We start from the raw sequence: 17052 nt of genomic DNA on the forward strand, positions 1-17052 counted from the left end.
GGGGAATAGGATGCAGGGTTACAGTAAAGTAACTGAAAACATTTTAAGCAAGTTTCTCTCACAAAGGCCTCATTTCTCAAACACATAGAGAACTGAGTCAAATTTATAAAAAGAGCCATTCCCCAATTGATAAATGATCAAAAGATATGATCAGTTTTCAGATGAAGTAATCCAAGCCTTATGAAAAAATACTCAACTCACGACTGATTGGAAAAAATGCAAATTAAAACAATTCTGAAGTATCTATTTTATTGTTGTTGTTGTTGTTTTTTCATAAAACCAGCTCTTAGTTTTATTTATTAGTTCAATAGTTTTCTTAATTTCAATTTTATTAATCTCTTCTTTGGTTTTCAGAATTTCTAATTTGGTATTCAATTGGGGAGTTTCAATTTGTTCTCTTTCTAGTGTTTTTAGTTGCATGCCCAATTCATTGATCTCTTCTTTCTCTACTTTATTCATATAAGCATTTAGAGATATAAAACTTCCCCTAAGGGCTGCTTTCATTGCATCTTGTAAGTTTTGGTATGTTGTCTCATTATTGACATTCTCTTATTGATTGTTTCTATGATTTGTTGTTTGATCCATTCATTCTTCAGGATTAGATTATTTAATTTCCAATTATTTTTAAGTCTATCTTTCCATGGCCCTTTATTACATGTAATTTTTATTGCAGCATGATCTGAAAAGGATGCATTTAATATTTCTGCCTTTCTGCATTGGATTGTGAGGCTTTTATGCTCTAGTGCACAGTCAATTTTTGTGTAGATGTCATGTGCCATTGAGAAAAAGGTATATTCCTTTCTGTCCCCATTCAGTTTTCTCCAGGTCAACCATATTTAACTTTTCTAAGATTCTATTGATCTCTTTAACTTCTTTCTTGTTTATTTTGTGGTTAGATTTATCTAGTTCAGAGAGGGGGAGGTTGAGGTCCCCCACTAGCATAGTTTTGTTGTCTATTTCTTCCTGTATCTCCCTTAACTTCTCCTTTAAGAATTTGGCTGCTATACTACTTGGTGCATATATGTTTAGCAACGATATTACTTCATTACCTATAGTACTTTTTAGCAGGATGTAGTTTCCTTCCTTATCTCTTTTAATTAGATCTATTTTTGCTACCTCTGCTTTTTTTTAAATTCAGCTAAAGCATAATATATTCTGCTCCAGCCTTTTATTTTTACTCTGTGTGTATACTTCTGCACCAAATGTGTTTCCTGCAGACAATATATTGTAGGTTTACAATTCTTACTCCACTCTGCTATCTGTTTCATTGCATTCACATTCACAGCTATGATTACTATCTGTGTCTTCCTCTCCATCCTATTCCCCTTTCCCCTCACTTATGCTTTTTTCTCTCCTTTTTCCCTTTCCCTCCTCAGTAGAGTTTTGGTTTCAACCACCATCTCCCTCAGTCTGCCCTCCCTTTTATTAGCCCCCTCCATTTTCTTTTCCCTTTACCCTTTCTACCTCCTATAGAGAAAGTAAGATTTCTATACCTAACTGATTATGTTATTCCTTCTTTGAACCAAATGTGTTGAGTGATGACAGTAAGGTTCAAACAATGCTCAACTCCCTCCCTTCTTTCCCTCTACTGTATTTGGTTTTTGTGCCTTTTCAGGGGATATAATTTATCCTTGTCTGCCTCCTTTCTTCTTCTCCCAGTACAATACCTTTTCACCACTTAATTAGATTTTTTTACCATCACATCAAAGTCAATTAAACCCAAACCCTCTAAGTATATCCTCTTTTAAATGTCATAATGACATTACAATTCTTAAGAGTTACAAGTGTTATCTTACATCGTAGGGATGTAAACAGTTTGCCCTTATTGACAATATGATGTTGTTTTTTTTTTCCTGTTTACCTTTTTATACTTTTATTGAGTCTTGTTTTGGAAGATCAAATTTTTTGTTGAGCTCTGGTCTTTTCATCAGGAAGATTTGGAAGTCCCCTATTTCATTCAATGTCCATCTCCTCCCCTGAAAGATTATGTTCAGTTTAGCTGCATAGTTGATCCTTGGTTGCAATCCAAGCTCCTCTGCCTTATGGAATACTGTATTCCATGCCATCCAATCTGTAAGGTCCTGCATAATCCTGACTGTGTTTCCATGATATTTAAATTATTTCTTTCTGGCTGCATGCAGTACCTTCTCTTTGATCTGGTAGTTTTGGAATTTAGTTACTATGCTCTTTGGCGTTTTCAATTTGGGATCTCTTTCAGGAGGTGATCAGTGGATTCTTTCCATGACTTATATGACCTCTGACAGCGCAGTTTTCTTTAATGATTTCCAGTTGTCCAGGCTCTTTTTTCATCATGGTTTTCAGGTAGACCAATAATTTTTAAACTGTCTCTCCTAAATCTATTTTCCAGGTCAGTTGTTTTGCCAATGAGGTATTTTACGTTTTCTTGTATTTTTTCATTCATTTGCTTCTGTTTGACTGATTCTTGATCTCTCATAGAGTCATTAGCTTCCACTTGCCCCATTCTAATTTTTAAGGAGTTGTTTTCTTCTATTATATTTTGCACATCCTTTTCCATTTGGCCAATTCTACTTTTTAAGGAGTTGTTTTCTTCTATTATATTTTGCACATCCTTTTCCATTTGGCCAATTCTACTTTTTAAGGAGTTGTTTTCTACAGTTAATTTTTGTCCTTTCTTTTCCAAGCTATTGACTCTCTCTTGCACACCTCTCATTTCTTTTCCCAATTTTTCTTCCACCTCTCTTATTTGACTTTTAAAATCCTTCTTGAAGTCTTCTAAGAAGACTTTTTGGGCTTGAGACCAATTCATATTCCCCTTTGAGGGTTCAGATGTGAATAAACTGACAATGTTATCCTCTCCTGAATTTGTGTTTTAATCTTCCCTTTCCCCAAAATAAGAATTTATGGTCATTTTCCGTTTCTGCTTTTTGTTCATGATGTTTGCCTATTCTCTGACTTTTTACAAAAAAAAAACTGTTGAGTTCTCCTGCTGGAGTGAAGGGGGCACTTACCCAAGCTTCTTTTCCTGCTCACTGGGGCCTTTCACTGGAATGTTTGGCTCATGGTCACCTGGGCCTGGCACAGGGATATTTTGCTGCTGGTGGGTTTCTGTCAGCCTAGAGCTTTCTTTCTGGAGTTATGCTTCCCAAAATTGTGTTGAGGCACCAAGTGATTTCACTGCTGGAGATCGCCATTATACGTGGTCATTTTCCAAGCTGGTGTCTACCAATTCCCCTTCCTGTATTGAGGTTCTCAGGGGTCCTGGTGTTGGCACTTGCCTGTTCCACCAACCTGAGTCTCAGGATTTCCCCCTGGTATGCTGAGGTGGAGCTTGCTAGGACATCTCCAATCCTGTATTGCTCCTCCTCCCCTAGAGTGAGAAAGGCCTTTCCTGTTAATCCCCCAAGCTTCCTGGGATACAAGACTGCTGTGCCTTGTCTTTTTGCTAGTTCAGGATTTTCCTGGGTTGCTATTTTCTGAGCTTTCAGAAGTCAATGAGGGAGGGTCAGAGCAACTTACTTCTTACTCCCCTATCCTGGAAAAGACCTGACTTAGCTATTCAACAATACAATGATCCAAGAAACTCGGAAGGACTTATGATGAAAATTGCTATCCATCCTCAGAGAAAGAACTGATGGTGCCTGAATGCAGATTGAACCACACTTTTTTAACTTTCTTTAGTTTTTGTTGCTGTTTGTTTTCTTTTACAACTATTATGGATGTTTAGCATGACTACATCTGTAACCTATATCAAATTGCTTGGCTTCTCAATGGCAGGGAGGGGATGGGAAGTAAAGAAGGGAGAGAATTTGGAACTCAAAGTTTTAAAAATGAATGTTAAAAATTGTTTTTACATGTCACTGGGGAAAAATAAAATACTAAATTTAAAAAAGAAAAAAGAGTGGGTCTCTATAATGTAAGGATGGAGCACATTTCAGGCATGTAGATAGTCAGTGCTCAGACACAGAGACATGAAGTGTTAGCTAGATCAGAGAGTGCCAGAGGGGAATTAATGTCCAATGATGCTGGAAAAATAGGTTAGACCAGATTATAAAGGGCTTTAAAAGATAAACACAAGAGTAATGCTGTTCTAGAGGCAATAGAAAACCCTTGGCATTGACTAAGGACAGAAATTACATAGTCAAATTTGTACTTAAGGAAAATTACTCTAGCAGCAGTGTGAAGGACAAAGTAGAATGTCAAGACTTGAAGCAAGAAAACCAATTAGAACAGTACTGCAATAATCTTGGTGAGAGGTGATCAAAGTTTAAACTAAGGTGAGAGCTGTGTGAGTAGAGAGAAGGGATCAAATGTTAGAAATACTGTGGATATAGAAAGGTAAAATTTGGCAACTGACTAGACATGGAGGATAAAGGGGAGTAAGGAGTCAAAGATAATAACCTGGGAGAATTTTTCAGAGATTATTGCATTTTAAGTCTTAGAGCCATAAAATAAACCTATAAACTATTAGTATTCAAAAGACAGGTTTTTGTTTCTAACCCATGAAACAAATAATTATTATATGAATAAAATATCAGGGTAGCTAGATGGCACAGTGGATAGAGTGCTGGGCCTGGAGTCAGGAAGATTTATGTTCGTGAGCTCAAAATAAAGAAAATAAAACAAATGCTTTTTTTTGGGTATCCTTACCTTCCCAGCCTCAGTTCACTTTCAGCATTGGAACTCCTGCAGTGGATGGAGTGCCAGGTCTGAAGTCAAGAACTCATCTTCCTGAGTTTCAAATTTGGCCTCAGACACTTATTAGTGGTGTGACCCTGAGCATGTCACTTAACTCTGTTTGACTCAGTTTTGTCATCTACAAAATGAGCTGGAGAAGCAAATGGCAAACCACTGCAGGATCTTTGCCAAGAAAACCCCAAATGGGGGTCACAAAGAGTTGGACAAAATAAAATATCATAATCCTCTATGTGGAAAGTCGGATAGGTAAACAGATAGACAAGCTTAATGAACATCATACCAAGTACGCATTGTCATAGGAGGAATTTACTGTTTTAAAAAATTAATCATTAAAAAGTTACACCAAATACTATGTATGATGTTTATCTTTACCTGTTTCCATTTTTATCATGTAGTCCAGAACCCCAATACTTAGGAACACCCAGGTACTTCAGTTTATGGGAACGAATCCATTTTTGAACTACAAGTTAAAAAACCCAAAGTTTATTATATGTAAATACAAATAAAAGCCTCTCACCAAAAAATGTACAAATTCACTTTGTAAATAAAAAAACATCAAACTATTTGTTAATAAATCAATAACTAAGAATATAAAGATTGAGAGTTAACTTATTACCCTGAAGCAGTTTTGGAAAATTTTGTATGTGTATCCCTAGCAAAGGCAAATTTGACTAGATCACAAAATATGGAGGGGGGGTAATATAAAATGAAACTAGGAAGGAAGGCTGGGGTCAAGTTGTGTAAGTCATTAAGACCTAAACAAACAAATTCATATTTGATCCTAGAGGCAATAGAAAAAAATATGTAAAAATAAATAAAAGTTTTATAATAAAATAAGATGTAGTCTGGGTTCAGGTAATATAGAAAGAACTGACAAATGAAAAGAAAATTCACAAAAAATATATAATAAATATCTTACTTAGCTCTGGTTTAGCAGCTCTCTGGTAGAACTTTAATTCCGTAAAAAGTGGTCCATTGTCACTTGGTTCCTTAAAACATAAATTATTTTAAATTAGTTCTACCATTTCAAATTGAGATTTTCTCTATTAAAAATTAACAAGAAAATTATTATAACTTTAATTTGTCTGCAATACAGAAAACATCTATTGATAATTAAGCTTAACTCCATACTATGATTAAATCCAATACAGTAGAAAATTTAAAATGGGTTTGGAATATTCTGAGTCTCACTTTTCCCCTAACTCCTATAAAGGAATAAAATGGGTAAAAACCAGATAAGCAGGCTCAAACTTTATATGAAAAGTTTGTGGTACTTAAAAAAAATATTCATTTTTTGTTTTTATCTCACTTTTATTCTGCAATTTATCTCCTTACCTAACTACAAAGACACTCTTGTAACTAAGAATAAAGAAAAAGAATATAAAGCAGTTAAGAAAAACTAACCAACACGTATTGTCCCAGTGTGACAATGTGAAATATTCTACCAATTATCTAATACGTTTGAAAGGAGATTATTAAATCTTAATCATTAAAATCACATATCATTCAATTTCAGTTTTGCTGTCATGTAAAGTTTTCCTATCTTTGCTCACTTCATTCTGCACCAGTTCATATAGGTTTTGCCATGTTTCTCCAAAATTCTTTGGTTTCCTCTTTTGACAATGCAGCAACATTCCATTACACTTCCTAATTAACAGGCATTTGAGTCATACTTTATTTTAAACTGACCCTAACGGGGGCAGCTAGGTGGTGCACTGGATAGAGCACCAGCCATGGAGTCAGGAGAACCTGAGTTCCAATCTGGCCTCAGACCAAACACTTGACACTTACCAGCTGTGTGACCCTGGGTAAGTTACTTAACCCCACTGCCTGAAAATAAGAAAGAAAAAAAAACTGACCCTGACACTCAATAATTTTAGTCTGAAGAGAGGTCAACAACCTCTTTTAGGTATAAATGCCAACTGTGGAGCTGGCCTAGTATTTCAGACAAAATCTCATTCCTTAATTCATCATAAAGTAAGATAAATTAAGAATTGAATGGGAATTCAGGGCCATCTAGTCAAATTCATACCTGACCATAAATCCCCTCAAGTTGGATACCAAACAAGAGATCATTTAGCCATTCCTTGAAGTAAAGAGGAACCCAGAACCTTCAATGGCTGTCTATTGCTCGTCTGCACAGTTCTAGCTGTTAGGAGATTTTCCTTAACTAAAGACCCAGCTTATCTCTTTACAAATTCTACCTATTGCTCTGAGACTTACTGTCCACCAAAACTCCCATTTTTTTTTGGACAAACTACTACCTAACCACATCTTTTTCTGGAAAGTTGTATTGTTGTTTTTTGAAACCAAAGCATATTACTTTACATTTATCCCTAATAAATTTCATCTTTTTGGAGTAAGCCCAGTTAGTCTGTCACAATCTTTTTGGATCCCAACTCTATAATCCAATGAATGAGGTTTTCCTATGTCTTTTTCCAAGTAAGTGAATAAAACGTTAAAAAAAACATGGTGCCAAACAGAGATCTATGGCATAGTGCTCCACTGAAGACTTTTCTGAAGTTGTCATCAAACCACTAATTACTATTCTTTGGGTCTGGCCATGCAAACAGTAGGAATATACCTACCTATACTAGAATCTAGCCCAAATTTTCATCTTTTTAACTTCATATACATTTTTTGCATTTACCTATGACCATACATATTGTTTCCCTCAGTTGAATGTGAGCAACTTTGTATCCCTAGTATCTAGCACAGAGCCTTTCACATAGTAGGCATGTAATAAATACTTGTAGACTTCAGATACTTTAAAAAATGCTTTCGTAAAATGTAAAACCTAGGTAAACTATATCTACATTATTCTCCAGGTCTTTGGTCTAGTATTTCTTTTTTTTTCTTTTTTTAGGCAATTGGGGTTAAGTGACTTGCCCAGGGTCACACAGCTAGTAAGTGTCAATGTTAGGTCTGAGGCCGCATTTGAACTCAGGTCCTCCTGACTTCAGGGCCGGTACTCTATCCACACTGCGCCACCTAGCTGCCCCTGGTCTAGTAATTCTGTAAGGGAAATTCAATTCATTTTGCATGACTTTTTCTTGATAAAGCATTGTTGGCACTGTGTTAATACTGGGGGCAAAAATTTTTTTAAAGGCAAAAAGTTGCTGTCTTCCAGGAACGTGCATTTTAATGGAGAGATAATACATATGTAAATAGGTACATATAAGATAAATAGAGTAGATGGAAAGTAATTTTAGACCACGTCTGGTTCCAAAGAAGAGAGATAAGAATGCACCTCCTTCCCCTCTTTGCAGAAGTTGGGCACTGTGAGTGTGGAACACTGCATGTAATTTAGGAATCAGTTAATGTATTAGTGAGTTTTACTAAACTGTGTTTTATTCTCTTTCTTCTGTATTCTGTGCTTTAAAGATGAGTTCTCTGAGTGGAAGAAGATGAGGTAAATGTAGGTAACATAAAAAACAAAAAGGAGGGGTTTTCTTTTTTTTTTTAATTACACTCAAGAATTTTACCAGGAATTGAATTTAAGTTCAGTGACCAATAGTCTGCAGATTGGATTATCTTTTCTTTTTCGAAAACTGGAAAGATATTTATTCTTCCTCAGCTCCCTATTCTCCATCATCTTTAAAAAATTACTGACAGTGGGCTTGGCAATCACATCTGGCCATTCACTTAGTACCCTTGAATACAGTTAAATCTAGGACTAGTGACTAGAAATCATCAAGGACAGAAAGATGTCCTCTTATTATCTCCCTACTTCTCTTGGATATCAACAAGTACCCCTTTTCATTCTGTCTTCCCATCCCAAAGTTCATTCTCCTCAACAGAGTCAACAGATAAAAAGTAATAATTAATCTTGTCAAATATAACAGCCAATGATGTATTTGTCTATTACTCAAATTTAAAGGACACATCCCTCTTTTCCACTAATAACTGATAAATAGTTTTCAGAAAATCTGCTTTTTATTACTTTTTGTTCGGGTATTTGTTCAGAAGTATCTACTATGTCCAAATAAAATACATCCTAATTCTTTAAAAACCTGAGCAGCAATGCCTTCTCTTTATTATCCATTCTCATGGTCCTATCTACCCTGAACAGAAGTCCTAAACCACACTTATTTTCCCTTATTTATCAATAAAGCAAAAAAAAAAAAAAAGAAGAAAAAAAACTTTGTTTTCTTAGTTTTCCTCAATAATCTCACCTCAATCTAAATTTTGGTAAACCTGAAATCTTTAAGTAATTGGACCATGCTTTTGTATTCATTTTCTTACTTGACCATCCAGGAATATTCTACACATTTTAAATGTTCTTTTGCCTTTTCTTCTTTTAATTTTCTGTTTATTCTGAGACTAACCAATACCAAAAGAAAAAAATTAGCAAATCTACGTATAAAATAGAACAAAAAAAACCACAAATGAACTTAGTAACCTCTTGCTTAATAAACTCAAAGACCCCAGCCCTTGAATAAGGACTCACTATTCTATAAAAGCTGCTGGGAAAACTGGACAGTAGTATAGTGGAAATCAAGTTTAAACCAACATATCCCACCACATACCAAAATTCTAAATGGATGCATGACTTAGATATAAAAGGTCATATCATAAACAAATTGGAAGATAAAGGAAGAAATTTCCTTTCAGTTCTATGGACAGACATCTGGGGGCAGAGCCAACATGGCAGAGTAGAGGAAGCATTACAGTCAAGCTCTCCCAACATTCTCCTCCAAACAACTTTAAAATAATGCCTCAAATTGAATTCTGGAATGGCAAAGCCAAAAAAGGTCATTTTTTCAAATCCAAGACAATTTAGAAGGTCAGAAAGAGAGATCTGTGACACTGGGGCAACACCTGGTCCAGAGTCCACATAATGGCAACACCAGCCATGGAAGTGGCTGTGACAGCAGCAGCAGCAACAGTAGCTTCAGGAGCAACCAAACCAGCAAAAGTAAGGAGATGCAGCAATCAGTCAGAAAGAGACAACAGCACATACCTTTGCTAGCACTGGGTACAGGACTGGATGCTGTTTGGCAATTCCATTCCCTGCATCTACTTCTAGGTCACAGTGCAAGGGCAGAAAGGAACACATTTGGTCACGAGGAAGCAGGAACCCTCAGGAACAATATTTCTTGAGGTTGCAAGGGATCAGGAGCCTTTTCTGGATAAGGACTACAGCGAGCCTTTTCTGGATAAGGGCTAAAGCCCAGATCTGGAGAGCAGTGACCACACCTCTTCTCAGATAACATCATGTTGGAAGCACTGAAAACTTCCAAACCCCCAGAACAATGAAAGGAACATAGCCTATCTTTAACATAAAGTCCAAAATCAATAAGGCTGAAAAAATGTGCAAAAAAAAAAACCCTAACTATAAAAAGCTACTAAGGTGACAGAAAAGATAAAGACACAAAATCAGAAGACAATGACATCAAAATAGCCATGAGCAAATTCTCAAAGAAAAAAAGTGAATTGGACACAAGCCCAACAAGAATTGCTAGAAGAGCTAAAACATAATATCAATAATGCTTAAATAGAAGACAATTAACTGGGGGAAAAAATTCTGTAGCAAGTTCTAATAGAAAGTCTCATTTCCAGCTTAAATAAGGAACTGATTTAAATATATGGAAACAAACTATTCCCCAATTTATCAAAGGATATTAATTGGAAGTTTTCAAAAAAAAAAAGAAAGCCAAGCTCTTGATAGCCATAAAAAAAATTGCTCCAGAAAACTAATGAAGAAATGCAAATTAAAACCAACCTGAGGTTCCACTTTACTCCCCTCAAATTGGCAAAGACAACAAGGGAAAGGTGACAGTCGTTTGTGGGGCTAAGGGAAAACAAGCACACTAAGATAACTGTTGGTGGAGCCAAGAATTGATCCAGACATTCTGGAAAGCAATTCTGAACTATGCCCCAAAAGTGCATACCCTTTTACACAACGATACCACCACTAGACCTATAGTACCACCACCACCCCATACTCCTACACAAAGAGAACAGAAAACAAGGAAATGGAAAAACATGTGCAAAATAGTTATAGCAGCTCTTTTCCTAGTGGCACATAACCGGAAACTAAGAAGATGCCTAACAACTGGGGAAGTGTTAAACAAACTGTGGTATGTGAACATAACGGAATATTATTTCGCCATAAGAAATGATAAGAAACATGATGAACATAAATAATGAACATTTTTAGAGACTTGGCCAACCTAACACAGAGTGAACAAAACCAAGAAAACAATTTGTATAATAACAACAACATTGTAAAGTCAAACAACTTAAAAAGATTTAGGAACTCTGATTGATGCAATGACTGACCACAGTTTCTGAGCACCAATGTTGAAGCATGCTATCCACCTCCTAACAGAGATATGATGGACTACAGATCCAAAATAATAGATTTTTTTTTTGTCATGGCCAAAGAAAATTGGTCTTGTTTGACTCTGCATATTTGTTATAAAGTTTCTGTCTTTCTTTTTTTCCCAACTGGAGTCAGGGAGAAGTGGGAGGGAAAGAAAATAAATGCTTTTTAATTACAAAAGGAAAGTATAAAAAATTGCTTAGAGAAAATCACTCTGGTGGCTATGTGGAAAGTGGAGTGCAAAGTGACTTAAGGCAGTGTGATCACGATCTACCAGGGTTCCCTGGTTCCCAAGTAACATATATGGGGCTGGGCTTTCTTTCTTTCAAAGTAGACAAAGCTCTTCCCAGGAATTGCCTGGCCTGAAGCACTAGGACTCCAGATATTCCTCCCAGGTTGCTTCCTGGTAGCCTCTGGCTGTATTGGTGGTGGCTTCTTGGTCACTTATGGGCATTGAAAGCCCCACCCATCTGAAGTCTAAGAGTTCAGATGGCAGTGGTCCCAAGACTTATAGTCTTGGAGGTAAGAAGTATTAAGAGCCTGAATCAGGGTGACAGTCACAGTCAGTTGAGTAGAATAGGCAGGAAAAAAAAAAGATATTGGTAGACAGGAATATATAGCAATATTTGTATATATATGAAGGGGTGGGGGGAGGGGGGAAGAGCAGCTCACTATAACACGTAAAGGAGAAACAACATGCTAACAACTATGTACAAATAAGATACATACAGGATAAACTGCAGACAAATTGGGCACTAAGATTAAGGAGGACCCCTAACCTTCTTGCAGAAGGTAGGACTTTAGCTGAGACTTGAAGGAAGCCAAGAAGAAGAGAGAAGGGAGGGAGATACAGTCATGGAGTCAAGAGATGTAGTATCTTATGCAACAAACAGAAAGAAGGCTACTGTCTGGATCCTACATTACAGGGAGGGGAATAAGGTATAAGAAGACTGGAAAAGTAGGAAGTCCATTTATGAAGGGCTTTAAAAAAACTTTTATTTGATCTTGGAGGTAACAAGCAGCCTCTGGAGCAAAAACATCATTTGGTAAGAGATGCAGAAGAAAAACAAGTATTTGAAAATTACTCTGGTTCAGTTCTTTTCTCTAAGCTTCTCCACACTTTTCCAGTTGTTGCAATGGCTACTTAGGTTCCTAGTATTTGGCATACCTCCTTTAGTGACTAGTGCTAATTCACTATTCTCTTGTTTGGCTCAAGTATTCACCTGTGAGATTCATTCCTTTTTCAGTCAAGGGCTTTATAAGCATCTTTTACTTAGGTTTCCTGGGGTTTAGAAATGAAAAGAACCATGGAAACCACACCTCCAACTTAATTTTATAGATTGAGAAACTAAGATCTATAAAGAGTTGACCTAACTCAGAAAAGCAAGTAGCACAGATAGGATTTGAATCCAGGTCCTAGGACTCTCCATCTGTACTCTATTGCTCTTCCAATCTTATGTGTGGAAATAATGCTAATGGCCTATTGGCCCTGTGAATGTACCCAAAATGGCCTGGGGCCTGGCCTGAAATCAGGTTGTAACCCAAAACAATCTGCTCTGTACCTCCCTCGGTCTTAGTCTTAGTGAACCTGACCTAGACAAGCAGATGTGGAAACACTGATCACCAAGGACAGCAGAAATGAGGTTTTGCCAATAAATAACTGAAGGTCATAGTAATTATACTTTTTTATGGATGAAAGACATAACTATGGAGATGAGTGATTTGACTGGTTACACAATGGATTTATTTTGACAAGTGAAGTAAATAGGAAAAAAATTAAATCACTCAATGAAAATTTTTGCTAAATATGGATGACAGGGCTAGGGTCTAGAGTCTATGATTTCAACAGCATGAGAGAAGCTACACACCCCTCCATGAGGAAATTCATACACCAATGCAGATTGGCCCTAAGTTAGCTTAGAGAGCGGCCTAGAGTACTGAAAGAATAAATGACTTGCAAATCACTGAGGCACACATTAAGTAGGTGTCACTAGTAGTATCTATACTGAGATATTCCTGATGCAGAGACCAACTTTTTACCCACTACAATGTACTACCTTTCTAATCTGTATAATATCAAGTCCCAAAATTCCAACACCTTATTTTCTCCCAGTTACTAGCATATTTTTTGGCCAGAATCTAATTTTGAAAATTGACTTAACTCTATATTGCAGTTTACCCAAGTAGTCATGTTATCAATAACTTCATGGCAAAAGCAGAGATGGAACTCAGTTGGTTCACTGTATCATGGCGCCTCAGGTATAAACTAATATATATCTGTAATTGGTGGATGCATTGAAAAAAAGTTTTCAGACTCATGTTTGATTTTCCTCATGAGTGGTGATGTGAATTTTCAAATCACATTTCATAATTTTTAGTAGGGAAGATACATTTCATACAACTTTATTTCTAAATGGCAGCCAAATGCATTCAGATTGTGCCATTGAAATATATCACATTTTAATGATTTTTTTTCCCTGTTGTCATCTTCATTTTGACACCTAGAATTCTTAAAGATACTTTTGGTGATATTCTGGGTTAAAATGTCAGTCTTAATTTCTTCTTTAAACCCTGGATACTGTAGACTTGGCAAAGCAATTCAAATTTGAAATATGTTAATAAAATAGTCTTCAGTTAAAGTATTGTTCTTCTACAGAAATAGATAGGTTTTCCTACAATGAATGCCAAGGATGTGTCTCCTTTATTTTGTTATAATGGAATTTTCCATTGTGAAGGGGGGGAAAAAAGCATGAAATGAGTTCCATGATCCTTCCTTGTAGGGGGATTTTCATTATAATAGCTTGAGTTACACCGGTTGATTCTCATTATTCCAAGTTTCATAAATTAGTGCCTGAAGGAAAACTTGAAAATTAAAGTTGGTACATCAGTAAGGTCTAACTGAATAAATCAGAGCTTTATACTCATAGCAGTAGTTTGCTAGAATCTGTCCTAGAATAACTGCCCTTGAAAATATTATACATTTTGAATCAGGGACACCAAAAGTTAGACCCTAACAGCTAACTTTGTTTCACAGGATCTTTTTTTCGTGAATTCCCATTTACTTCTCTCCAATCCTGTTGTCCTATCCAAATGTTCTTGTCAAAAGCTGTCAATTTTTACAGAACTGTAAGTGTTTGACTGAAGGACCCTCTCACTCTTTTGTCCTTATACCAACACTTCTAGGAGTAGAATTGTCAATGGCTCCCCTATGCCTACTAAGGCCCCTTAGTCTGGCATATAAGACTTTCCACAATCTGGCTGCAATTTACCCTTCTAGTCATATCTTGTAGTACTTCCCCTTATGTATTCTGAACTCCAATGAAACTGGATTATTATTTGCCTCCTAAACATATCCCATTGTTTTCCTCTTTTTTTTAAACTTTGCTTATTATTCTATTCCCTAGATTTGAAATGCCTTTTCCCCAATTCTAACTATTGACAAGGGCAGGTAGGTGGTGCCAGGCCCAGAGTCAGGAGGATCTGAGTTCAAATCCAGCCTCAGACACTTATTAGCTATGTGATTCTGAACAAGTCCCTTAGCCCTGTTTGCCTCAGTTTTCTTATCTGTAAAACAAACTGGAGAAGGAAATGGCAACTCCAATATCTTTTGCCAAGAAAAACCCCAAAGTCACTAAAAGTTGGACATAAATGAATGACTGAACAGCAACTACTACTGATAACCTTCTATTTTTTAAAACTCAATTTAACTACTACCTCTTCTATAAAACCTTCTCTGATAATCCCCCAACCTAAAGTTAGCTCTCACATGACCTCATAACACATTACATTTGTCTTATGTAAGTTATAATTTGTATAAATTAGCTCTGCTATAATGGGTATTTTTCAAAACTTCATTTGTTCCAAAGCAAAATGTGAATGAGTTTGCTTCTGTGGTTACTTCTTCAATGAAAAACAGTGAGAAAACATAGAAAAATGCAACAATTCAACATAAGTCACAAGATGCAATACCTTCCGACATTCTATACCACAAGCAAACTTCAGCTCTTTATCAAGGCAAAGTGCCATATTTGTTGTATATCTTCTGGTACAGTAGGGGCTGTAATGGAGAAGAGTTGGTCCTCACCACTCCCTTCACCTTGGCCTCTGCCAAAGTGGTGTCCTGCTCTAGAGAAGGCCAAAAAAGCAGCCCAACCCCAGAGGCATCCACTGTTTAATTGCAGTAATTTATGTATTCCTTAACCATTTAACATGTATAAAATTATGCTACCATTTTATTAGGTTCCTATCTTTTTTTAACGTGTCACTGATAAAGTTTTTAAGTGTTGTGTCTCTAATCCTATTTTCCCAAAAGCTGTGTCTTTTATTGCATGACCATGTTAGTTCAATACTTTTTGGGAACACATATCAACTTATAGGAGAACTGACTGTCCCCTTAAAGTATAAGAACTTTTCCTTATTTACTCCGCATCTTCCATAATGCCCTAGTACAGTACATCATCATATTTCAATTCTTCAAGAATCTATGATTTTAAAATAGTGTGCCCTTTAACCATCACTACAAACCCCTATAATTTAGCAGATGGTTTTCAAGAGCTGTTATGCCCCCTCCAAAGTTATCATCCTACAGACAACTAAACATAGCTAGGCTGATCCTTGGAAAACAGATCTACTTTCACCAGGCCCACATCAAGATTTTCCAGCTTATAGGACCCATCAAAGTTCCTATTCTGCTGGCATAGCTTTTAAGATTCCATTATCATTTCTAAAACACAATGAGACATCAGAGTAGGACTTCAGTGCTTAATAAATTTTTGATGAATAAATGAATCACTACTGAAGAACTATGTGCTACCTTAGTGAATCAGAGGTTGGCACTTAAAAGTTTATGGCGGTAGATGGCATAGCAGAAATAATTTGGACTTGGAATTAAGCATTCAAGACGCAAGGTTCAAGTGCCAAATCTGCCACTTATCTGTGTGACCTGAGCAAGTAAGTTTCCCTCTCTGGTATTCAGTTTCTTCATTTGTAAAATAAGAGAGTTGGACTAGATGACTTCTAAGGTCAGTCCAAATCTAAAAATCAATTCTACTTATAAAGTTGTACTTTGCAAAACACACATGAAAGAGCATTGTTGTGTTTCATGAATAGGCTCAAAATCATACTTGTGGTGACAATTATGAAAACTTTTTCAAGACCTAACACAACCATTGCATACATCACAGACCATTTGCAGAGAAGAACAGAAACATACCTATTTGCAAACTGGCAAAGAAGCCCCTCTTTCTATACTAAATCTTGCCTATTTTGATGCTGGGAATAACATGAGCTGTTTGGTATTTCCATAAAGTAAAGAGTTCATCATAAACTACTACATAAAGCATTTATCATATAACATTGCATATCCTATCTGATAATCTAAGTTAGTATTTTGTCCCTCTATGAGATACCCCCTAAAGGTAGGGACCTAGTCTTATCTAAACTATGTACCTCACAGGCTGGATAAACATTTGTTGTAATGTGCCTATTTATATCCCCTTCATAAAACTTTCCCTGGTCTTATTTAAACTGAGAGACACACCCGTTAATCTCAATAGAATTTCAGTAAGAAATGGACATTTTATAAATAGCTCCAACTTATACTCATATTCCTCTGCTAAAGTCAAAGTTAACAAAGTCAGAAGTTTTATCTAATGTTAGGATAAAAAAAAAACTTGCTGCCTTTCCTCACAGTACTCACCTCCTCCTATTTACTCAGATTACCCAAGACAACTAACACCTACTCATATATTCTTGTTAAAATAAAATGATCTTCAAGGCATTTTATGGAATCTTGGGCTGACAAAGACCTTAGTCTTAGTCCAATCTTCCACACAAAGCAGGAAATCCTCTTGACAGAAGAACTAATCTCTGATTGAAAACACTTCATGGTTAGGGGAATATAACCATCTGAGTTCATCATTGATTACGACAATTCTTTAATACCCAATTCCTAATCAAACTACAAATAAAAATAGTATACAAAATACCATACCAATTTTATTAGATATTTGAAAATTTTTCAAGAAGTCTGCTAAAGCAAGAATTTT

General features: G+C 36.2%; 1 protein-coding gene across 5 annotated transcripts in view; it reads right to left on the bottom strand.

Moving 5' to 3' along the window:
- The window catches only part of VRK1 (VRK serine/threonine kinase 1), a 173710-nt gene that overhangs the window by 100895 nt on the left and 55763 nt on the right, over positions 1-17052 (bottom strand). For all 5 annotated transcript variants that reach the window (XM_021007345.2, XM_078150422.1, XM_021007344.2 and 2 more), the window contains 2 exons: positions 5597-5666; positions 5050-5137 (listed from right to left, as the gene is read on the bottom strand). In XM_021007345.2, the coding sequence (XP_020863004.1) occupies positions 5050-5137; positions 5597-5666 (158 nt within the window). The remainder of the gene's footprint in view (positions 1-5049; positions 5138-5596; positions 5667-17052) is intronic.

This window comes from Phascolarctos cinereus, unplaced genomic scaffold (assembly GCF_003287225.1).
Source record: "Phascolarctos cinereus isolate Bilbo 61053 unplaced genomic scaffold, phaCin_HiC Scaffold_2;HRSCAF=192, whole genome shotgun sequence".
NCBI lineage: Eukaryota > Metazoa > Chordata > Mammalia > Diprotodontia > Phascolarctidae > Phascolarctos > Phascolarctos cinereus.